At 39.9% G+C, this 24663-nt stretch overlaps 1 protein-coding gene across 6 annotated transcripts in view; it reads left to right on the forward strand.

Annotated features, from left to right (window-relative positions):
- NEDD4L (NEDD4 like E3 ubiquitin protein ligase) overlaps positions 1–24663 on the forward strand; it is a 379907-nt gene that overhangs the window by 216030 nt on the left and 139214 nt on the right. For 4 of the 6 annotated variants that reach the window (XM_004379262.3, XM_004379263.2, XM_023733991.1 and 1 more), the window contains 3 exons: positions 4531–4612; positions 7187–7225; positions 10295–10348. In XM_004379262.3, the coding sequence (XP_004379319.1) occupies positions 4531–4612; positions 7187–7225; positions 10295–10348 (175 nt within the window). Of the gene's footprint in view, positions 1–4530; positions 4613–5821; positions 5843–7186; positions 7226–10294; positions 10349–24663 lie in introns of all 6 variants that reach the window. The other 2 variants (XM_023733989.1, XM_023733990.1) reach the window with 1 other exon arrangement.

Below are 24663 nucleotides of genomic sequence, written 5' to 3' on the forward strand. Positions count from 1 at the left end.
ATTAGGTCATAGTAGCAGTAACAGTATAAATTTTTTTTCAACTTGGCAGAATTTTAGGAACTTCTGTCCCCCAGAAATTCCTCCCATCCTGCTCTGTTGGTAGTCAGCAGTAGCATATTGCCGCAAGGCCATAGAGCTGCTGTCAGAGTTGTTTTCTGGAACAAGCCTGCCTACATCCCTTCCCCATTGTTGTTGTTGGCTGCCGTGGAGTCAGCTCCTGACTCATGGTGACCCCGTGTACAATGGAACAAAGCGCTGCCCAGTCCTGCGCCATCCCATGAATGGTTGCAGATTGGACCGTTGTGATCCATAGTGTTTTCACTGGCTGATTTTCTGAAGTAAATCATCTGGCCTTTCTTTCTAATCTGTCATGGTCTGGAAGTTCTGCTGAAACCGGTTCAGCATTGTAACAACATGCAAGCCCCCACTAACTGACTGGTGGTGGCTGTGCATGAGGTGTATCAGCCGGGAATCAAACCCAGGTCTCCTGCGTGGAAGACAAGAATTCTGCCACTGCACACCTTCCCCCTCACCTCCGCCCCCCATCTACTGTTTAACCTTGGGCAAGCTGCGTAATTTCTCTGAGTCTCCATTTTCTCATCCAAAAAATGTGTCACCTTCATAAGGTTGTGGTGAGGATCAAATGAGATGCTGCCTGTGAGTGTCTCGCACAGTGCTAGGTGTAGGCAGAATGTATCATGATGGTTGCCTAAGGTCGTTATGGTAATGGTGGTGGTATTGATACTCTGGCCTTGGTTCATTGTGGTGGAAGCAATGGTGATGGTGGTGGTAGTGGTGCTGGCAGTGGAGGTGGTATTGATAGTCTTCCCTTGCTTGTTCTTCAGGCTGCTGTGGCATCTTCCTGCTCCTTTTCTGGTGCTTGCTAGCCCATCCCCTGTCTCAGTCCTGTGCTCCAGCATTCACCTAGCTGAGATGGGGAAATGTCTTCATCCCCACTCAGCAGGGCTAAGTACTGCCATTCATAAATGTCCATTTATGACTTTTGTTGATTTATTTTTTATATGTGTGTACCCACTGTTTCCTTTAGCTCACTGGCATGAACGTCAGCTCCTAGCAGAGTCCCTGTTATGTAGGTGATATTCAGGAAATGTTTGATATGAGTGGCACCTCTGTACTAGCAGAGAGAGAGGATTCTCAGACCAATCTAGGTGCCCTGTGTCCTGTGCTCCCCTTGCCTCTGAGCAACACCCTACTGTCCTTTAACAGGCCCATGTGTGACACCCTACCATCCTTTAACCTGCCCGTTGTGTGACACCCTCCTGTCTTTTAACCAGCCCACGTGTGATACCCTACCGTCCTTTAACCAGCCCATTGTCTGACACCCTGCCGTCCTTTAATCAGCCCATTGTGTGGCACTCTGCTGTCGTTTAACCAGCTCATTGTGTGACACTCTATTGTCCTTTAACCAGCTCATTGTGTGACACCCTTCTGTCCTTTAACAGCCCATGTGTGACACCCTACCATCCTTTAACCAGCCCATTATGTGACCCGCTACCGTCCTTTAACCAGCCCATTGTCTGACACCCTACCATCCTTTAACCAGCTCATTGTGTGACACCCTACTGTCCTTTAACCAGCCATTATGTGACACCCTACTGTCCTTTAACCAGCCCATGTGTGGCACTCTGCTGTCCTTTAACCAGCCCATGTGTAATACCCTACTGTCCTTTAACCAGCCCATTGTGTGACACTCTACTGTTTAACCAGCTCATTGTTCGACACCCTACTGTCCTTTAACCAGCCCATTGTGTGATACCCCACCATCCTTTGACCAGTCCATTGTATGACACCCTACTGTCCTTTGACCAGTACATTCTATGACCTTTACACCTGCGACTCCCTCTGAGCGACACCCTGCTGTTTGTTAACCAGCCCTCTGCACCTTGGCCTTCTGTTCTCTATTCAGACTGAATTCTCTTCCAGGAAGTTTCTTGGTCAGTCTCTCCTGTAAACATCCTGGTACCTGCCCAAGTGAGCACAAACATGCTTCCTCATTACGGCTGGAAGATGTGTTGTCCCAGGTTTGGGAGCCCCTCCCTCAGCCCCCAACTGCACATATCTTTTATTGTTAACTACTCAGGGTAAATAAATGACCAGTAGAAGAACATAGCTGTTCTTTTCAAATGAATGCTTTGCTCTTTATTGCAGTTATATAATAGCTAGCAATCATGATAGCCGAGGGACATAAAAACAAGAGATGACAGTCAGCAGAGCTTATGGTGTTCTCTGTAATGTGGGAGTGTGTGTGTGCGTGTGCCTGTGTACGTATGTGTTCACGAGTGTGCACACATACCTCCATAGCATACTGGGAGCCTGCTCTTGAGATAAGAGATATCAGGCCTTGAGCTTTTTTTTAGCAATAGCTTGGTGTCTAGAAATAGAACGTTAAATTAGTTTCAGTAGCTAAAAACTATTCAAATAACCATCTAGAACAGTGGTTCTCGGTGTGGCTTCTGGGGCAGGAGCGTCAGCATCACCTGAGACCTTGTTAGAAATGCAAATTCTGGGATCCCACCCCAGACCTACTGAATTAAACTTTGAGGTGGGGGTCAGCGGCTTGTGCTTCAAAAGCCATCCTCCCAGCTGATTCTAAACTGCAAAAGTCTGAGATCAGCGGACCTAGAAAGTGACTTCTAATTCGTTTCCCAGATCTGTAACCCGATTAGAAAGGTGTTTAAGGGGTCTTTAGACCTAGTTAGATGCTAGCTTTTGATCCATCTTTATTGTGAGGCTGAGGGCGTCTAGCTAGGAGAACTAGCTGCATCTACTTAGATGTTCTTTAACCACAGTGAAGGTTTATCGTTTATAGATAACAGGCAAGGGATTGACTAATATCTTCTTCTAAGCTAGAATGTTAAAAATAGAAGTATTTACTAATAATGGAGTATAACTGAGCAAATTTTGTTACTCTGTGTATGTTTAAGATGTTTTGTAGCTTTCATTGAGATGCGTTTTATGGGTATAAGAGCTCAGCTGCTAAACAAAAGGTCAGCATTTCGAATCTACCAGCCGCTTCCTGGAAACCTTATGGGGGGCAGTTCTACTCAGTCCTGTAGGGTTGCTATGAGTCAGAATAGCCTTCAACGGCAATGGATTTTGTTTTGTTTTTTAACTATCTATCTATCTACATATACATATAAACATTATTTTTCATTGACATCTGATTTCTGCTTTTTGCATATTGAGTACAGTCTTGTTACTACCAAACTTAATTTTATCCTACCTTTCTCTTTCCTTGCAGAATTTCATGATATATTTATTGTCTGAGGTATCAAATAAAAATCGTCTGATCTTTAGAAATATCCTGGAAGTTTACGATAGTCGTGTTGAAAGTCACGTTAGAGCCACAAAGGCTATTTCTCGAATTGGCATAAAGTTAAATGATGAATTGACAGAAATAAATCATCAAGCTATAGATAATTAGATCCTCTAATGAGGACTGAATACATGCGACCATTTTCTATGATTTTCAAGATCACAAGTGTGAAACAGAAGAAATTCTCATGGACCCTAATTCTGATACAGTGGTAGTTTGACTAAATTTGAGCTTTCCTAGTGTTAGCAATACTAGAAAGTATAAGTGGATTTCTAGTCTTAGCACATAGTCTACGTTAAGTAATTCCTCTCAGTACCCTTCTTGCTAAAAGTTTTCAGTTTCCCAAGGAAATAATTATTGAAGGAAGTGTGATATGGACAAGGAACTCTGGAACTGGTAGTCAGGAAATCTGAAATTTGATCTAGAGTTTATTCAAATCTAAAACTTTGGGCAAATCTCTCTTGACCTTTGGGCCTTAGTTTTGGGGTTTTTTATCTCTTCAGATGGCAGATGTTGGTTTAGATGATCAATGAGTGTTTTACCTCCACTAAAAGAAAAAAAAAATTTAACTTCACAGTGGGAATCAAAATGCAAAATAAGACTTAAGCTAAATTTTCTAAGTTTTGCTAATCTGAACAAATTTTTTATGCCTTTTGATAATCTTGTAATCTTTTCAGAATTTGTATTTAGAATAAGAAGAAACTATGACAGATTAATTTCTGTTAAATTAATTATATAGAGTTTTTTTTAGGTGGTTTATTTAAATTTGAATGTGGATTTCATGATTTTTTGTTTTTTAAATAAACATTATTGATTCTGTTTGATGGAAACTTTTCTCAGAGTATATTATTTAGTAACAAACTAAAACCAAACTCATTGTTGTCGAGTCGAGTCCAGCTCATAGCAACTCTATAGGATAGAGTAGAACTGCCCCATAGGTTTTTCAAGGAGTCTCTGGTAGATTTGAACTGCTGACCTTTTGGTTAGCAGCCAAATGCATAACCTTTGTGCCACCGGGGCCCCATGTTATTTAGTAGGCATACTAAACATGTTATTGTTTAGTTACTGCTTTATGCAAACTGGGACGTTTACATTGATATTTGCATTTTCATCTAGGTTTGGCTACTTTCTTCTTTATTAATGATTTTTAAATGAAAAGTTAACCATATTAAATGTGAAATTTTCCCTTTCAGTGATCCATATGTGAAACTTTCATTGTACGTAGCGGATGAGAATAGAGAACTTGCTTTGGTACAGACAAAAACAATCAAAAAGGTAGGTGTTCATCATTCACTAAACTTGATTTAAGTCATAATTAAATTAAATTACAATGTATTTTAACTTTGTAGAATTTTTATTATAAGATGCCTGTATTTTCATTTTGGCAACCTCCCAGTATTATATCTACAAATTTTCCATTGACCAAAACTTTGCAGTATTAACCCAATGTATTAATCTGGGTTTTAGTTAAATGATTATAAAAATGGTGTTCTCAAATTAAGTCTTATTACAAGCAGCAGTTTTACTTTTTTTTTTTTTTTTCCTGCAATGGATAAAACAAAACGAGGATTTCTTCTTGTTGGTCTGTTATTTTTCATAAAGAAATTTAAAGTAGTTAAATAATTTTCAGTGAAGGGGAATTGGTAGACACAAAAGAAATGGTTAAACTTGAGACAAGCATTACCAAAGGAAGCAAAATACTTGCTTGGCTACATGACAACAAATAAAATATATTAATAATAAAGCCATACATTTATATACATAAATTTTTTATTGTTGTAGGTTTTATGTACATGATTTCATTAAAGATTAGTTTCTACAATTATTTATTAATCATCTAGCTCCATGTTTACATATATCATTTGTGTGTGTGTGTGTGTAAATTGTTTACCCCATATTTGGAGTCTTTATAGAAGATACATATTTTCTATCAAAATATTATTTTTATCTGTTCTTTTGTATTATTTACTACTTTTTAAATTTTTTGCTCACTACCTTTTGCAGGAAGGGGCATTAGGTAGTCAGACACTGTCTGGTAAATATTTCCTGGAGAGCATGGTTGCTTTAAAAATATTGTAACTTTCCTGCTACCGATCAGATGCCTTGGATCTATGACCAGGTCATTTTGTGCAAGGAACAGTGATTGTAGTGGGTCCCCCACCTGGCATTGGGACTGGCATTCAAAATCTGTTTTGAAAACAGGAGCTGGTGTTTTGATTAGTGGGGAGGATTCCTGTGAAGGACGGAGCCATTGTTCCCGTGCTAGGCGCTGTCATCTGTTTAGATCAGTTGTGCGGGCGGCAGCGGCCAGCCTTGCAGGGAAGGCGAGCCAGGGGTCCTGGTTGCCTGCTGAACCGGAACAGAAAACCACAGCTGGCGATTTTGGAGATTGCAGTGTATTTTCTTCCAAGGGGCGTTCCTCCTTCTCCTTCCCTTTTCACAGTCGAGGTTGTAGCTCTGTAACCGGGTCTACTCTGCCAACAGCAGCCGCCTGCCAGCCTCCTGGTTAGTATTTCTGTGCTGTATGTGGATTTTAAGAACGGCTTTCATACTCATCTCCTTGTGGCCTTATGATGGTCCTTCATTCGTTATGTGGTCTCATGCTGTTGCTGTTTTCTGTCGCTTGTCATTTACCTTTGTCCTTCTGCATCTATATGAAGCTGTCCACCAGGAGTGTTGCATCTAAGGCAGCAGGCAGTACTGCTCCCTGGTTGCCTGGCTCCTCTCTCCCTCCCTCCAGCCCTCTCATTGCCATCCCCTCCTCCATTCATGTCTACAAGTATGTAACCCAGTTATTTAGAATTTGGATTCATTGTTGAATTGTGGGTGGAGAACATGCTGATTTTTAAATGCCAGTTGGTGTTATATGAGTTCTATGTTTTGTATTTTTATGGTGCTTTGTGTTATTATTATTATTATTTTGTACTTCTCCCTAAACAGATATGTTAAAGGAAATAGGTTGATAAAGATAAATAGCATTCTGACCAAAAAAAGATCTGTAGCTGCTGGTGAGGTTGGGATTTTTCAGTCTCAAATTTAACATATAATTTTTAAGAGATGTGCTTATTTAAAAGTATTATGCATATACAGATGCACAAACATGTATATATGTATTCCTTCATAGTAGGTGCTTCATCGTAATTCTTAAGAATGGTTGGCAGTCCATCTTTTGTCCATGCTGAGGACAAAAGTACCCTTTCTGTGTTTTGGGAAGATACATATTTACATAGATTGATATAGACATGGATGGATGAATATATAAAGGATTAAAGGATAAGTAGATAAATGTTTTTTAACCAAGTTATATCAGAAAAAACATAATTCTCTTTTGGTTTATTACTGACTTTTTTTTCTTGTTGTAAAATCTGATCATCAAAATTGTTCTTCATGAAATGTTCTTCAAATTTCAGTGTTTATCTAAATAATGAACACTTCCCTGCCTACTTTATTGCTGTCCAAAACAGATTTGTAGCAAGTTAAGGGGGCGGCAACAAAGTTCATAGAATAACCATATCACTGTTAATTTCTTGAAGGATGCTTTTATATTTTCATGATGGTTCTTTGTAGGTTCTTGATGTTTTTTCTTCTGGTGATGCATGCAGTTTATGGTTTCATGTCTATTTATGAATCATCTGTTTCATAAATACATCCCCTCACTATCTAGTTTTGCTTATAGAACAATCTCAAATAATCGACCAAATGTTTCTGTGATGGTCATTTTGGAAATCTCCTAGCTATTTATTTTATCAAGAAAAATGTTTAAGCAAATATGTAGACTACTAGTTGTGCTAGTAACTATTAATGTTGTAAACCTTTAAAAAGGGTATTACAAGATAATTTCTCTTCCAGACGCTGAACCCTAAATGGAATGAAGAATTTTATTTTCGAGTAAGTTTTTTTTTATTGATAACTAGATTGAAATATTAAATTATGATAGATTTATATTGAAGGAAAGCTGTTGAAAATTTTTACAGAGAAATTCTTTTAATAAGAGAAATGGTTAGGTAGCATCCTAGTGTGTCCCACATTTTGAAAGACTATGAGTAAACCAAAAACCAAACCCACTGCCATCTAGTCAGTTCCAACTCATAGCGACCCTATAGGACAGAGTAGAACTGTCCCGTATGGTTTCCAAGGCCGTAAATCTTTAAGAAAGCAGACTGCCCTGTCTTTCTCCTGCATAGTGGCTGGTGGGTTCGAACTGCTGACCTTTCAGTTAACAATTGAACACTTAACCACTGCACCACCAGGACTCCTTAGACTATGAATAGTGGTCACAAAATCTGGACTTGTTTCATTTGGGGTATTTTTAGGAAGTAAAAAGAAAGTTGTCCAAAAACTGCCATGTTTAATCTTTTCAACTCAAACTTTTCTTTTAAAAATAAGACAAAATGTAATTAAAATAATAGCTTAATTATTTCTAGGAGACGTGGGGTATGGATCTTTTTAGATGTAAAATAGAATAGTAGAGGCAAAGTGATTAAAAAGAACCATAAAAGTCACCAATTATGTGGCAATTAGTGAAGAAAATTTTTATAATTCACATACTTAGTGTGTACCTACATGTGTAGTATAAAATTACTTGAGTTTAAATGTCACTGAATTAGGAAACATTTCCTCAAGCTTTTATGTTTAATGTCTAGAACAGCTGTATGTAGAAATGACTGAATTCTGTGAATTAACTGTGAGAATTCAGCTTAGTGAATTTTTGTGGTGGTTGATTTTTTTTTTGTTGTTTTTGTGCTAAAATTTTGGAAATATTAAACTGCTTAGCTATTTAATTGAGCGAAGGGGTTTGTTTTTCTTCAGATGTAAAGATATTTCAGTTGTCTGCTTTACCTCCAGAAATGCTCCATATTAGACCTTCTGACCAGTGCAGTTTCCAAGACCAACATTGCCATTCAACTGCCATTAATATTGGTCTCAGTTTCTTCCTTTCAATCACAGTGGAATTTTCTGTGCTCCAGATATGGATTACTGTACACAACATCTGCTTTCTGTTATGTTCAGAGCTGAAACATGGCACTGATATTTTAATACTTGGTGAGAGCCTATATAGACTCTATCGATGCATTTTAAATCTCCGTAAAGGACTGAAAAGCTAATGGGGCAGATAGATGTTATTGGCCCTTAGTTAACTCTCAAATGTCACTTTCCATTTGTGAAACTCCAATTTACTTAAGACTCATTTCCATTTAACAGTTTGGCCACTGTTATGTAAATTTTAGTGAATCCAAAAATGTTTTCAACTAATCTTGGATGTAAACATACTTAGCTTCTATTTTTGTCAGCTCTTTTTAAAAGTCTTTTTTTTTTTTAAATTCATCTCATAAATTTTTTATTGAGTGCCTACTATGTGCCAGATCCTGCTATGGCCTGGGGGTGCACTGGGCAGCAGCACAACTCTTGGCAGAGCTTATAAAAAGACACTTAGCAGTTCATCCATCTGCTTACTCTGTTGCTAGGCTAAGGGCATACCAAGGGACCAGAAGCAAAAGTCATGCTCTCTGTGTTGTGGCTGCTAAATGTGATTTCATACTATTTCCCACCATGAAGTGGTTACAGAAAACCTGGTACCTCAGTAGACCTGGGTTACATCTCTGACGCTACTGTTTACAACCTTTGTGACCTTAGGAAAGCCACCTGAGGACTCTCATTCATTCTCTCTGACTTCCTCATCTCTCACATAGATGAGATAGGTTTGTTGCCAGGATTTATCGGTTGCTCTCAAGTTGACCCTGAATCGTGGCAAACCCATGTGTGTCAGACTAGAACTGTGCTCCGTAGGGTTTTCAATGACTCATTTTTTTTCAGATCGCCAGACCTTTCTTTTGAGGTACCTCTAGGTGGACTCCAGCCTCTCAGTTTGCACCACCCAGGGACTCCCCCTAGGATTTACTTAGGATAATATAAATGAGAACACCTAGTACCATGTTTCACATGTGATTGGTACTTACTTGAGTCTGAATTATGATAAGGGCCATTTTGCAGAGCTTTTGATAAAGTGAGAGGAAAAAGCAAAAGACGTGGAAAGCCCAGTAGCTCTGACATTGGCCCTGCGATGCTTACAGTTCGAAGCCGGAACATCTCTTAAGTCTCTGTCTCTCTAATGGATCAAAGCTTGGCCTCTCTGAAGACAGGCCGACTATGTCTGCTCCATATTCTGGTTGCCCTGCTGACGAGCTGTGGGATCTTGACCAAGTTACTTCATTCTCCTGTTCTCAGCTCCTCATTTTAAACTGGGCTGATATTATGTAAATATCATAGGATTGCTGTGAGGATTATATCAAATAATGGACGTTTAATATTTAACAAGGTGATCGTGCTTAACAAGAACACAATAAGCTGCTACTGCTACTACTATTATTTTCAGTATCATTCTCTCATTAGTGTTATTAGACCTAAGAGAGTTTCTCAGGCATAGACCTTTGTGAAGGAGCCCTGGTGGTGCAATGGTTAAGTGCTTGGCTGCTCACCAAAAGATTAGCAGTTCAAATCCACCTAGCGGCTCCGTGGAAGAAAGACCTGGTGATCTGCTTCCATAAAGATTACAGTCTAGAAAACTGTATGAGGCAATTCTACTCTGTCACATGGAGTTGTTATGAGTCAAAAACCAACTCCATGGCACCTAACAGCAGACCTTTGTGAGGACGTGGCTTTGTTCTACATATGTGGGGGTACCTTTTAAAGAGGAGATTTAGGAACTCATTCTTATGTCAGAAGAGCAGCTAAGAGCCTTTTCTTCTGATATGCTTAAATATTAGAGGTAGAATAATGTAGAAATAAATAATGGAAAATTTGATTTAGTAAAGATAGGATTTCCAGAAGAGTAGGTTAGTTGTTCATATTAGACAATTGAGTTGGGTGCATTATAAAACAAGTTTCTATTTTTCTGTCCCTTATTTCATCCTTTAATGATTTCTATTCATTTTGAAATGTTGTCTCTATCCTTTATAGGTAAATCCATCTAATCACAGACTCCTTTTTGAAGTATTTGACGAAAACAGATTGGTAAGTGGACCCCTATTTTGGAATGTTGCTTTTTTTTTTTTTAAATGAATTTTTAGAACATCTTTAAAACTCAGTTTGTTTTACTTCTGACAGTGTATCTGCCCAAAAACAAGATTATTTTTGTTCCACTATTAGTTTAAAGTTCATAATTCTAACACATATTTGCGTTGCTAGGACAGAAAGCTTGTCTCTGTGTGTGTGTTTATCTCAGTAAATATTAGTGAAAGTTGCTAGTGATAGTATCAGGCCATATGCTTATGCTCTGACGTTGGGAATACAGAACGGTAGGCAAATCTATAAAGAGGCCGTCAGTACATGTAAACAAACCTTGCAGGTTTTAAAATATAAGCCAGACTGTAATACTATACTCTGTTCAGTAGAGAACCTGTGGCGATTCTCTTTGGGGAAACAAAAATCTAATTAACAGTATATAGCAAAAAGTGAATCTATATTTAGCAGGTAAAATTAAGCTTTATTTTAAAAAGTAGTACTTTCTCAAGGGAGGTTCTTAGAAAGTACCTTTAAAGAATCAGTGATATGCCTGAAGCATGTAGCTGGTGTAAACTAACTGCCTAACTGACTGCATGTATATGTGTGTGCACACAACTGATATAACTAACATTTCCTTTTAGAAATGAAATTTCAGAAGCAAATCTGGCTTAAGGCATTTTGTTTTCTTAATTAACTAGAATGTATACTATCAAGTACCCACCAGCTGTATGTTTTGATTATGAAAACGAACATTATCATGTTACTTGTAAGCCTTTAAGTTACTCTCCGAAGTGGCATTATAACTCTGTTCAGTTAGTTGTAGTCAAATTTACCTTCCCTGAAACTTATCTATGTTGTCTGGTTAAAGGAATGTTCTTATAGCCCCTCCTTTCAGCAGCAGCAGCCAGCTGAAACTTCCAGTTTTTGAATAGCTTTAGTTTAATAGGTTATTCAATCTGCAGGAGTCTTAGAAAACAACTCACTTTGCTCCCCGTCCTTGCAGATGTGAGAGCAGAGGTCTAAAGCCTTTACAGAATTTAAACACAGCAGTCAGTGGAAGCTCGGGGGTCCAGCCCTGCCGGTCTCCTGTTTCTCAGCCCAGTGGTGGTGCATAGCCAGACCTTTCACCCTTATTTTAGAACTTGGCAGTGTATTCCATCTTGTCTGCTTCATATTGTTCTCCATATCAGAAAGCCAGCAGATTCTGGCTTGCCATTCTGATATCTTTTCTGTTAAAATATATGGATTCTTGGTGGCTTTGCATTGAATTCAACCTTTTGTTCCTTGGGTGATATTTAATAGTACCACATAATGAAATTGCTTTTCGTTATGTGCATGAAGTTGCTTTGTTGTTATACTGAGAGATTCTGCCAAGCGTTTCATTTCTAGCATTCATCTCTCACCTAGTGAAGACTGAATTAGACATCGTTCAGTAGTATAACAAAACATCCCCAGAGACACAGATGCACCCATACACATTCTTACTCTTTGATTTGTTGAGTACAGTAACACTTCTTCAAGATGAATTAAGGGTCAAATCTGGGGGAAAATTGCCTCTTGTCAGATGTTTTAATAATTCATTCATGTTTTCCTCTTAAGAGAAATTCACTGTAGCAAACAACAACAAAAGACGAAGCTTTGCATTTCTGTTACCTAAATGATGACTGTTCTTGAGATTACCTTGCCATGAGTCTCAGACTATACTTCCAAACTTTGGGTGCAAAGCTCTAAGAAATCCGTGTGAATGCAAGCTTATCTGAAAAAATCCGTGTTTTATAATCTCAGTATCTAGTTTTGCCCTAAGCCATCTGCAGTGTTATTACTGTGCAATGAATGCTGGTGTTGTTTTCTTTTTTCTCTGTTGCCTATTGATCCAGTTAAGACAATATGCGACTGTACTGGTACTTGGCAGTTTTAGCATTAAACAAACTAGCTTCCATTTCTCTCATAATGGTCATTTTTGGCGTTGAAAACACATGCCTTTAGAAAACAGGTTTTGGTGTATATAAACACTGGGCTAATCACCCACACCCTCAACTTTAGAACTGTTGACAAAGTCATGCCTCGCAGATTGTAAAATAAACTTTTTGTCACTCTTTGCAGCTTGGAATTTTCCCCCTCCTATTTTCCCCCTCCTAAATAAACCTCTTTGTTAAATAGCTGGTGTTTCCGCATCATGGAAAATAGTAAGTTTAAAATGCACAGCGTATTTCCAAGTGCACTTCAAAGTCGATGACTGTTTTTTGAGCGTGCACTTTTACTTTTATTTCTTAAGTCCGTTTTGGTCCTTTGCAGACATAGTAAGACTCCATGACAGTTGTATCAAAACTGTAATAATACTGCTAACTTCTCACTGGGACACAGTCAGCTCCAGGCAGCATTTCTTGTGTATGGGATTTAAGTTAAAATTCCTACAAAAATCACATGCACAGCTTGCTTCAGTTTTCCTTCCTTCTTCTTTTTTTTTTTCTTTTTTTTGTCGTTTTTTTTCTCCTACCTGGCATATATAGGGCTGAGTGTTTTCCCCACCTGGGTTCTTTTTCTTGGGTACGTCCGTGTCTGACAACCTCATTACGTGTGAGACGACAACACACACAGACATCTTTCAAATGAAAAATGTCCAAGTAGTGGCAGGAGGTGGAATGTTAACTTGACCGTTTTGTAAGTTGTACCCCTGTCCTCCCCGACTTGCCTATTTTGTTCCTTGTAGATCATGGTCTAATTATTTTAGCATTCAAGGGACTCTAATTCCATGGGGTGTGTAGTCGTATTTATAGTATGTTTTATTAGTTTGCATTCCATAGTGATAGTGTGATGATGTCATAAATAACAGAGAGACATAACATCCGATGCTGTGAAAGGGTTGTCTTGCAGCCAAGGCATTTTACTTGTCATTCCCTGGTGCAGTGGGCAAGGTGGCAGGAGGTAGGAACCACAACTGTGTGTGCTGGTATGTTTAAGTCCCTCGCATGCATTCGAGAGAGACTGTCAACACTCTGCTTAGTTGAGAAAGAGACGGCCTGTGAGTGTGATGTGGTTGAGATTTATAGCAGCATGGCTCGGAGTGTGTTTGCTGCCCTGGTCAGCTGTGAGAGCTCCCTGCTGGGGCCACTCCTGTCTGATGGAAAAGCAGCAGCTGAGAAGGTGCCGTTTCAAGCTCTTGCTGTTTAAAAAAAAAAACAAAACATGAGAGCGAGCGGGGGGAAGCTCTGCTAAGTCCACAAGCTGGCATTGGAGGGGGAACACACAGTCATGTGGTTCTAGCCATCCTACCCTCTGTCACAGTGTGGACGTGAGCTTTTTGCTCTTATCCAATCATGCCTGGAATGCCGCTTGCCACTTGGGTTATTTCTGCTATCTGTCGCTCTTGGTGCCGCAGTGCTAACGGTTTGGCAGATGGGACACTTTTTCTTGGAGTTGATGTCTTTGGTTTTTGACTTCTGGCAGTGCCGGGACTGCTGTTGCCGCTCCTCCTCTCCCTCCCTGCCCCCCTGTTCACCATGGCCCATCGGCTTCGGTTTCATTTTGGCTCCGGTCGGAGCAACACAGCCCCCGAATCCGAGATCCTCGACCGGGAGCGAGAAGATGACTTTTTCATGGCATTCCACACGCTGCCCCGGAGGAGCAGCCCGCACCCGTTTGCTCAAAATGGTGGAGGGGAGTATGGCGGCGGCAGCCTGCAGGAGGGCGTGGGTTTGCTCAAGCGCAGCACGTCCATGTTCATCCCTCAGCTCCTGAACAACATCGATGCCCGTCCAACCAGGAGCTCATCCGTGCAGATCTCTCTCCAGCGCAAAACTATGAACGGCCACGCTGATGAGTGCCCGCCGCCAGACTCCATTGGTGATGGACTACCCTGCTCGTTTTCAGACCCCCAGGAGGACTTTACTGCCCCAATGAGAAGGTCTTCATCCCAGAGCAGCTCCCAAGAAACCTCAGAAAGAGAGACCCCGGAGAGTTCTCCTCCAAGGGTACCAAGGGATTTAGGACAACAGGTCAACGGGACCAGTTCTTGCGGCCACCGAGTGTTCTGTACTGCTCCTTCAGAGTCCCAAGAGGACGCTGAGCCCTCACCTGCCCAGGGTGTGGACAGCCACGAAACCCCTCCAGGGCTGAACATAAGCGGGGTCAGGATTCAGCACCGGGCTTCCAGTGTGGACATGCGCCAGGTGAGGCTGATGCCTTTTGGGTCTGAGGGACAGAATGACCCTTCCACACCCGAGCCCAGGCGCTGGTCCCTGCAACACGTTCCGGATGCTTCTGGTAACTCTGGGAAGCGGTGCTTTGTCTTCCAGTTGCAGCAGCCCCCACAAGGCACTCTGGGCCTGGGTGGTGACTACAACTTTGGTTTCACTGGCACAAAGGGTGATAGGTTGGTGAGGTATCCCCGTATTCGGTTGGAGAGAAGTACCTCGTATCCCACCCAACCTAGAACTGAGCGAGTGAGTCCTACGGAAGACCAGGGACATTCGGAGGGGCCTCGCTGCAGCAGGATGGGTCCTGAGATCCACAGGGCTAATTCCATAGAAAGAACTCCACAGGGTCAAGGGTGTACGTTTAAGATCAGGCAAGATCAGAATGCAGGGCAACAGCATTTCCGAATTCTTGTAACTCGAGGGCCGGAAGAAGCTCACCAGAATCCTGAGGATAACAATGCCAAGAGCCCTGGCTCAACAGTAGCAAGCACCCCGGTAAGTTAGCTGTGTGTTTACATGTGGAAGTCGTTCAGAAAGCACTGACTCAGACCCAGAGAGCTTATTCTGCAGCGCAAGCAAAATAAACTTCATCGTCCGTTTTGGGAGTTTCCCTGCTTCGGGCCAGTGTAACTTAACGTTTGGCTGCCATTCTGGATGATGATTTGTGGTCCAGTCTTTGGTAGAGGTCCACAAAACTAGTTAGCATTTCAGAAAATATCTTTGCTTTAGCTCTTCAAAGTTAAGAGCTCTGCCTTTTTAAAAATTCCTTCTGAAGAAAGAATTTTAAACATTTATTACTTAAAATTGATCTGCCAAAAACTAAGCCAGTGCCCCAACCTGTTGATGTTGGAAATGCATTTAAAAAGCTGCTTGCAAAGATGGCCTGTGACAACACTCAGCCTTTATAAATAACCAGTTATTATAAAGGCTACAGAATACAGCAAAATGCTTGAGCATAGTCTCTTTGTGATTAAAATAAGTATATGTCAGGTTTGATTCTTCCTAATGGCCCTTTGCTTTAGGGGGTCAGTCCTTCTTATACAATTTACTTTCTTTGTTTTTTGACCCATTAAGTCATACTGAGCAAGAGTAGTCATACTTGGTGGTAAGAATATGTTTTTGAAGGCAGTCGACTTACGGACCAAGGCTGGGGGAAACTGATGGGAACCCGTTAATGGTCAGATCACATGGCCGTGCAACCTAACACTGCCCACTTGAGTCTCTAAGCCAGGGATGCTGTATATAGAATGGTAAGTGCCCCGTCTCCAGCTGTGGAAACAGACGCCCTAGAACAGATTTTGGCTTTTTCTGCTTGTGTGTTTTTGCTCTCTCCCTTTTAGTAAAATGGAGTACAGAAAGACAGCTGCTAACGCTACCAGCATATGATGACTCTGCAGCTTTCATAGACTGTCGTGGGATGAAAATTTAATCAGGTTACTTTTACTGGTAATCACTAGGCATGGAGTGCCCTTTTAAAGAACAAGCTCCTTATAGATTGGATTGGATTTTTTCCCTGGATTTCATGTGATTGTCAGTTTGAGAATATGATTATGAAGCAGCTAGGAGACTTTTTGTTTGGACTTGTGAATTTTAGCTTTTCAAAGTAGGTAGCTGAGGGCTACTCTGCAATTGTGTTGTCTTTTGTTGATCTGTGTTCAGAAATATTTTTTGCCATTCAAGTAAACTTTGTCATTCAAGGCTGAAATCTTTAGGGAAGCAGACTGCAGAGCAGCCAGTGGTTTCAAACCTCCAGCCTTTCAGTTAGCAGCCAAGCACTTAACTACTGCACCACCCGGGCTCCCTTTTGATATTATAGAAGCTTTTATTCCCCACTCCAAGAAGGTATCATCAGGACAGCTGTAGGCTTTATTGGGCAGAGCAGTTCCGTGCTGAATTCGGACCACCTACCACATAAAGATCAATAAGCAAAATGCATTTCCTAAAGTTTTAATAACTATTTAATTATATTAACAAAAACTTAAATCATTTTGCAGCTCAGATGTTGGGAACAAATGGATTTATACAATTAAAGTCTCATAATTTGACGTTTCCTATATAATTAGAAAACACATAGAACATCCAAAAATTTATGTGTACCTTATTTTCAAGGGCTATTCCAACATACAAGGTCTATTGTAGGGGAAAACACATGTCTACAAATTTGGCAGAACAGTTCCATGCTGAACATGAAATTTAAAATTCTGGAGAAAGAGCCATTCTTGAAGAATAAGTTCTGTCTAGTGAGTAGTAGTTTTCATTTTCATGTCTGTGTATTTTTGTACACATACAACAGTTAGTAAATGGGTGGTAAGAAGCTGATTTATTATTATTTTTTAAAAAACGAAAGCTTTTCTTTAAAAAATAAAACAGGTCAAAAAACCAAAGTGTCCATTCCATTCAACAACTTTGTACGTGTTTCATACAGGCAGGGGTGTTAAGTGGAGGCAGCAGCTGCCACGGCCTTTTTTATCTTGAGCGAAAACATTCACTCCGGCGTCTACAGTCTGGCTCTCACCAGCTCTCTTGATGTTTCAGATATCTGTTGGTTTGGTCAGAGGGCATTTAATTATTAGTGTACATGAAAAGTAACTAAAATTGATTCCAGTCTCGTTCTTGAATTACGTCTAATGTCTTCCTTAATTTGGGAATACCACTCAGGTCTCCTTTTACAAACGTGTTTGTATTTCATAGGCTCTGCCCTGGGCCTTATTACAACGTTAAGTTGTCAGTACTTTATCTGTCTTTGCCTCCCAAACATCCCGCAATGACTAAATCTCAAATGTACCATGACTCCAAAAAATGTTAACCACCTAGATTCCTATTAAAAATAAAGGGAAACCTCTTGCAATGATAATTTTTCTGCCCGATCCAATACCCTCAGTAAAGGAGAATCGGTTCTTAATGTCATCAACTGCAATGAGTTATAATGTTTCAGAGGTCTTAGAATATATTGTGGCAGAATTAGTAGTCATTTAATGAATAGCTATTTTCTTAAATTAGTTTCTGTCATTTGGTTTGATTTATGAACCTCTTAACTATGAGTTATTCCGAGGAACTTGGGTCAATTTTCGCCAGCATTTATGCCCCCTTTCCACTTGATTTTGTGCATAATAACTACTAGACTCTGCATTTGACAAGCTTGAGAAGCCAGCTTTTTAATCTCATTAATGTCATTGTTTGTTAAAGTCCACTGTGTATGTAACATTACACTAGCTACTTGGAAAGTTTCGGGGACAGTCTCAATTTCTTGCTGACACAGAGTTCATAATGTAAACAGAGGGAAGACCCCATAGTGGCATAGCAAGGGGATAAGCCAGAGGGGGGCACTTGTTCCCAGGCATAAGTTCAAGGGAGTGCCAGATGATGCACGGAATTACATTCCAGGTGCCACAAATATGAAAGGTGCCTCATTGAAGCAGCCGGACAAGAGGGGGGAAGGTGTTTCTGCTGACTTGTCTCCCCTATCAACATCTATTCATCTTGACACTGGGGAGGGGGTGGCAATTTAGAGATTGCCCTTGGGCACTCACATTGAGGAGGGGCACAATTTAAAGATCGCCCCTGGGTGCTTGTTGCCCTCACTATGCTTCTGAGGCCCCATGGGGGCAAAAAGACGAATTTTAACACCTGTCACATATACTAATAAGGAAGGGAGTGTTCCTTCTTTATTTCCATCACAGATTCTGTGATGTTTTCTCTGTGCCCTCTCAATGGACATACACTTTACAAAAGTAGTGTCATAATCCTTTGTGATTAAAGTTTTATTTTAGTGAGCAACCAAGAAATGTGCAAATTATTTTTCTTTGGGAATTTTAGTTTCAGGCTATTTTAGAGAAGATGATTTTACTCTACAAAAAATTCTTGACATTAGTAATAGTTGATGTTTTTGTGTTTATTTGCTCTAAAAAAAAATCTGTGAATATCAAATGTATAAACCACTCTATTTCTTTTTTTTAAAAATGGCAAAAACATCATGGTTAAGAAAGAAAGTAATATTTCTTTCACTGATTTGGTTTCGTATTGGATTCTACAGACTTTTTTTCCTTGAATATAGTAATCTCTCTTAATGTGGTCATTTATGAGAATATTCCAATATTATTTAACTTAGAATTTCAAATATGGTTAGAAATGGTTTGGAAAGTTAAGTAGGCAGTGCCCAGGGTTGGCATATGTGACTTGACGTGCACTGATAGCTCATGTTTCTGTAGCACTTCGCGTTTGACGAGTGCTTTCATTTATTTCACTAAATGTGTACGACTACGCCTTCATGGGAACATCACACTTGGCCTTCCCAACTATCATGGGAAATAGTGTTACTGTTTCAGGTGAAGGTGCTTGACGTTGTGATTAAGTGCAACAACCAGTATATACTATGATGTCACTTCCTATATGTATAAGGGGAATTTGAAGTTTTATTTGTATATAAATGAACCCTGGTGGCGCAACATTCCAGTACTCAGCTGCTAACCGAAAGGTTGGGGGTTTAAACCCACCCAGCAACTCTGTAGGAGAAAGACCTGCTGATCTGTACCCATAAAGATAAAAACTAGAAAACCATGTGGGGCACTTCTAGTCTATAACACGTGGGGTCGCTATGAGTTGGAATAAGCCCAACGGCACCCAACATTTACTTACATACATACATGTACATACATATACATACATATGTACATATGTATGTATTGGGTGCTATCAAGTTTATATGTGTATATGTACACAATTATAAACTGTGGGTTAAGCCAAAGAGCAGTTTTAATGTTTCCTGTTATTTGTCATTTTTGCTGAAAAGTTTGGAGGTATAAACTCCATCTTGTGCCTGGCAGCACTGACCTAATGGAGAGAGGAGGCAGCTTTGGGCACCCAGTACCTGGCTTGGCAGTTTACTGCTTTTGGGTTCTTGGGTAGCTAGGCTTCTGCTCTAAGCCTCCTGCTTCATCTATCAAAAGCGAGGATAAAAATGTCCAGCTCGAAGGTGGGTCATGAGGTTTAAATGAGGCAACGGATGTGGAAGCCCCTGACTCATGTCCATATTGGTTTCCTTCCCTCTTGACCAAGTATCCGTAACACACAGTTGTCTCCCCTCAGAAGGCAATTAGGTTAACTGTGAACAATCCGGTTTTGATCAGCCATGGCATTAGACACAGTGCGACATGAATTCATGACTTATCTGGAAATGTTTACTTTAATCACTGGCTTAGATGTCCTTTCTGCTGTCATTTCATCTTGCTGAGTATTCATCCTTTGCCTAATCAGCATCTTGGAGCCCTAGCAGATTCATGATCTGTGCGCTGTAGAGAAGGTTCCTATGTGCTCTTTTGAATTTTGAAACACTGAAACATTTATTTTGGCTGGCATTTCAGACATGTAATATTTTTACCATGTCATTTTGCCTGAATGTTTCCAGTGGTTAAATTTACTTTTCTTCAGTATAGGGTGAGGCTTTTGAGAAGCAATATAGTGTTGTCTGTGTAAAATTTCTACATTGTGGGGCTTATAAATGAAGGTAGTTGCCAGCGACATACCTTAGTAGATATTGCCTTTTAGGGGGATTCGCATAAATGTTGCAGTTGCTTGTTTTGGCTAATCCTAGTTCCTGGACATTGAAGTAAATCTCCAATTTTATAATACACGTTAATAAGAAAATCATTAGCTCTACACAGAAGTTCACAATACCACAAGAAATTTATTCCATGTAAGAATGATCTTAAAATTTAATAAATTTTGGGTATTTCTATGTATTCGATAGCTTAAAACTAATGGAAGCCTCCATCTAAATATATATATTTAGATATATGTATATTAAAAAAAAACCAAACCTGTTGCCGTCATCAGTCTATTCCGACTCATAGCGATCCAATAGGACAGATTAGAACTGCCCCATAGGGTTTCCGAGGAATGGCTAGTGAATTTGAACTGCAGCTACTGACCTTTTGGTTAGCAGCCATAGCTCTTAATCACTGCACCACCAGGGCCCCATATGTATGTATATAGTATAGCTAAATATATGTAAAAAGAAGTTGCTTTTATATATATAGTATATCTAAATGGTATTGCTACTTGTGTAACTTGAAATGACTAAGCAGATTTTTAATAAAAATAATTAACTACATATTATTGCTGCAGAGATAGATTAAAACCAGAAACCAAACCCATTGCTGTCAAGTCGATTCAAACTCATTAGCCACCCTATAGGACAGAGTAGAACTGCCCCATAGGGTTTCCAAGGAGAGGCTGATGGATTCGAACTGCCAACCTTTTGGTTAGCAGCCATAGATGGCCGTAGCTCTTAACCACTGTACCACCAGGGCTCCAGAGATAGATTAGTTGCCTTAAATGCATTTACGTCTTTAACCTTTAGTTATTCTACCAAGACATTTGTAATAATGAAAGACAAAAACAGGACATTCATGGATAGTGTTGAAACTGCTGCTCAATTGCAGGGATACCCGAATGTCTGCATTTCCTCTATAAATGCCAAAAGAAGCTTGTTGTTGGGTGCTGTCAAGTCGATTTTGACTCATAGCCACTTGGGCAACCCAGTCCAGAATCGCCTGGTGATTATTCAGAGGTTTACTATCTTCTCTGCAATTATCCAGTTCCCTTGGTTTGCACCAAGCAGTGTAATATTCCATGTTGTACATGAGAGAGAGGGCCAAAAAAGTTCAAGTACTATGTATATCCCTCTCTAGTTTAGAAATTAAAAAGGCCTAAAAAAAGGGAATGTTGAAAATAGTAGCTAAAATACATCTTGCATGATGTCTTTGAATTTCTGGGCAAGGGGAGATTATTGAAAGATTTTCAAAAATAAGCTTGATTCAGTACGCAGCATGAATGTATAGTGTTCTAAGTGGATTTTCCTTTCTAAATCTCATATTTATTATTCAGCTGCGGCTGTCTTGGGCAGACTGCGATACAGTGGCTTATCAGAGTAAATAGAACAGGTGACCTGGCATAAGTGGGCCTGCAAACTGGTCTCTGGACCCTGGCCAGCCTTGTGCAGCGTGCCTGAGTTGATGTTTGGGGGTCTCTAGGTACTACCACGTTTAACAGCAAGGTTAGGTTTCAGGATGTAGGATGGAGTAGATTGAATTTCAAGAAGTCTGCTTTTTATACCCCAATCATTTTAGAATTGTGAACTCTTCTGATGCTTTTGAGTAAATGTGCTTGAATCTCTCGGTGGAGGGGAGAGGTCATGAAATGAAAACGTATCACAGACTGAGCTGGAAGGACCCCTGCTGGCTCTGGTTTGACTCTGGTTGCTATGCTTCAGTATTCAGATAACCTTATATCTGTGCCTTTAAATACCTGCCCAACCAACTATTCTTTGAAACCATTCAGTGTTTGTTTTAGCATTTAGTTTTGTGCCATGTGCTCAGTAAATACAGTACACTGATGACTTAGAAAATTCCTCCAGGTAGAAAGACACCAGCATTTCCCCTGGTAAATTGCCTTTCACAGGCTCCTGGAGCTTACACAGCCTTCCTTTGTGACTTAATTTTTACAAATTATGGTGAGTCAACTGGATTTTACTTCTTATATAGTAACTTTGAGGAATTTGCTTCCAATCCATGTGATCATTTATTTTGTTGTTTATATCTTTTAAGAGAGATGAGGGGAATGTTACTAAATGTATTATGTATTTGGTGATTCAAAAGATTTATAGTTTTTTGTTTTTGTTTTTTACTTTCTATAGTTTGATGGGAACTAGTAGACTTTTAAAATATGTTTAACCAGTTGCTGTGAAGTCGATTCCAACTCACAGTGACCCTACAGGACAGAGTAGAACTGCCCCATAGGGTTTTCAAGGCTATAATCTTTACGGAAGCAGACTGCCACATCTTCTCCCGAGGAGCAGCTGGGAGGTTCGAACCGCCAACTGTTTGTGGTTAGTAGCCAAGCACTTAACCACTGTGCCACCAGAGTTCCTAAAATATGTTTAATGACCCACATATGTCATAACGCATCCATTTCCCTTTGAGAAATATTTTCATATTTTTGCTTTTTAAATATATGACTAGATATTTAGCTGATGACAGCCAAGAAAACCCTGTGGGACAGTTTCGCTCTGTCAGATGGGGTCACTATGAGTCAGAATCAACTTAACAGCATACAACAACATTTAACTCTTAAAGGAGGAAAGTAGCTGCTTTGGCCCAGATTTTTAAAACTGAGTTGAATAGAAGATTTGAGGTGGAGTGGAAATAGTTATAATATTGGAATGTGTATATTAAGTTCCACCCAAAAAACCTAGCATGTCTTCAAATCAGGGAGTTTTTCAGGCTAGGAGTTATATGGCAGAACTAACACAGCTCTTTGACTTTCTCATGGAGTTAGTTCAAGTGGAGCCCTGTAAGCTAACAGCATAGCTCTGAGGTTCATTTGTAGTATCTTCCTTATGAGTTAAAATGCCTTAAGCATAATGTCTGTTCCATATCTACTTAATGATTGTGCTTTTCTACCAAAAAAAAGGAATACTGAATTGTAATAACTTTAAACATTTTTAAATAGTTTTAATATTTAAATTGACTTAACCTATTATGGTGGTAGAAGCCATACTTTTTTTTTTTTTCTGATATAATTTTATACACATTAGGGGGCCCAGATGCCATAGCTAAGGACAAAACAATGAAGATAGTTTTGTATGAATACAGTGTGCCTAAGGGCCTGTCTGCACCCACAGTTGAAATTGGATTAGTAAGAGATGCTCCTGCATTTCTGCTATGCACCATTTTCTCAAGCTAATGTATGCAGGAGACATTTTTTAATTTTCAATCTGTAGACATACAGAGCTGCAAGTTGCCTTAGAAATGTGTAGAATGCTTTAATTTTAAAGATGAGGAAACTGAGAACATTACTTTTGGACTTAGAGAGAATATTCTTTTTATCTCTTAGGTTTAAAATAATTATTTCTGAATAACTACTGTTGTGAAGCACCGTGCTTCTTGATGTTGAAACTATAGAAGTTTGGGAAGCCTGGTTCATCTCAGCAGACAGGACAGCTGAGATGAGGCCTCAACAACAGAAGCATTTATTCCCAATAGCAGGCACAAAGCAAGTGCCTGGAGCCCTGGTGGTGCAGTGGTTAAGAGCTCAGCTGCTAACCAAAAGGTCAGCAGTTCGAATCTACCAGCTGCTCCTTGGAAACCCTATGGGGCAGTTCTCCTATATTCTATGGGGTCACTATGAGTTGGAATCGACTCAATGGCAGCGAGTTTAAGCAAGTGCCCATACCCAGCCCAGATTACTCACGCACAGCACAGGTCACCGTGGTGGACAGGGATGATATCATGGGGGGGGATGACTGGAATTGGATCTCAAAAGATGACTAGGGTTTATCTCAGTGGGTAAGTGGAAGAGGCCCTGTTGGAAGACTGAAGGTAGAAGTGACCACCAGGGATGTGGTTGCTATATTTGCCCAGAAATGTCCTTGATCCTGATAAGCGGATGTCAACAAACTGTTCTTTAATGTGAAATGTCTCTGAAGAATTTTGGGAGTAATTATCAGCATGAAGAATTCCCTACCTTTCCATAAAATGTGGAGTTGAATGAATTCCTCCCTTGCCTGCTGGCCTTCCACAGAGTTGCCTGTGAGCTCTGCCTGGTTCCTGCCATTGAATGATAGTAGAAGAAACACAGGTATCAGACAGATCCCTGTCACCCGCATTATAATACCGTACTGTCAGAATATAACTCGATGAACCAAGATGAATAAGCTTTCTTTGTATGGTTTGACTGTTAACTATTTATATATGTACGTAGTGGAGAATTCATACTGAAGATCTAAAGAAGCAAATATTCTAAGCTGTATTTTTTTGTTTGAAATGACATTTCCTATGAGAAAATACTAATCTTTATTCTACATTATGATATGGGAAATGTTATCTTAAGTATCCATCTCGTTGACACATTGGCTGCAACAATAAGCTCAGACATAGCAGTGATTATGAGGATAGCATGGGACCAGGCAGTGTTTCATTCTGTTGTACTGGGGTTGCTATGAGTCAGAACTGAGTCAACAGCACCTAACAACAATAATCTTAAGCATGCACGTATATATACTTAAACCTTACATACATTTAGATTTAACAAAAATCAGTAAGGAAGAAATGACCCACATGTCCACTGTTG

This window comes from Trichechus manatus, unplaced genomic scaffold (genome assembly GCF_000243295.1).
Source record: "Trichechus manatus latirostris isolate Lorelei unplaced genomic scaffold, TriManLat1.0 scaffold00063, whole genome shotgun sequence".
In the NCBI taxonomy this organism is placed as follows: domain Eukaryota; kingdom Metazoa; phylum Chordata; class Mammalia; order Sirenia; family Trichechidae; genus Trichechus; species Trichechus manatus.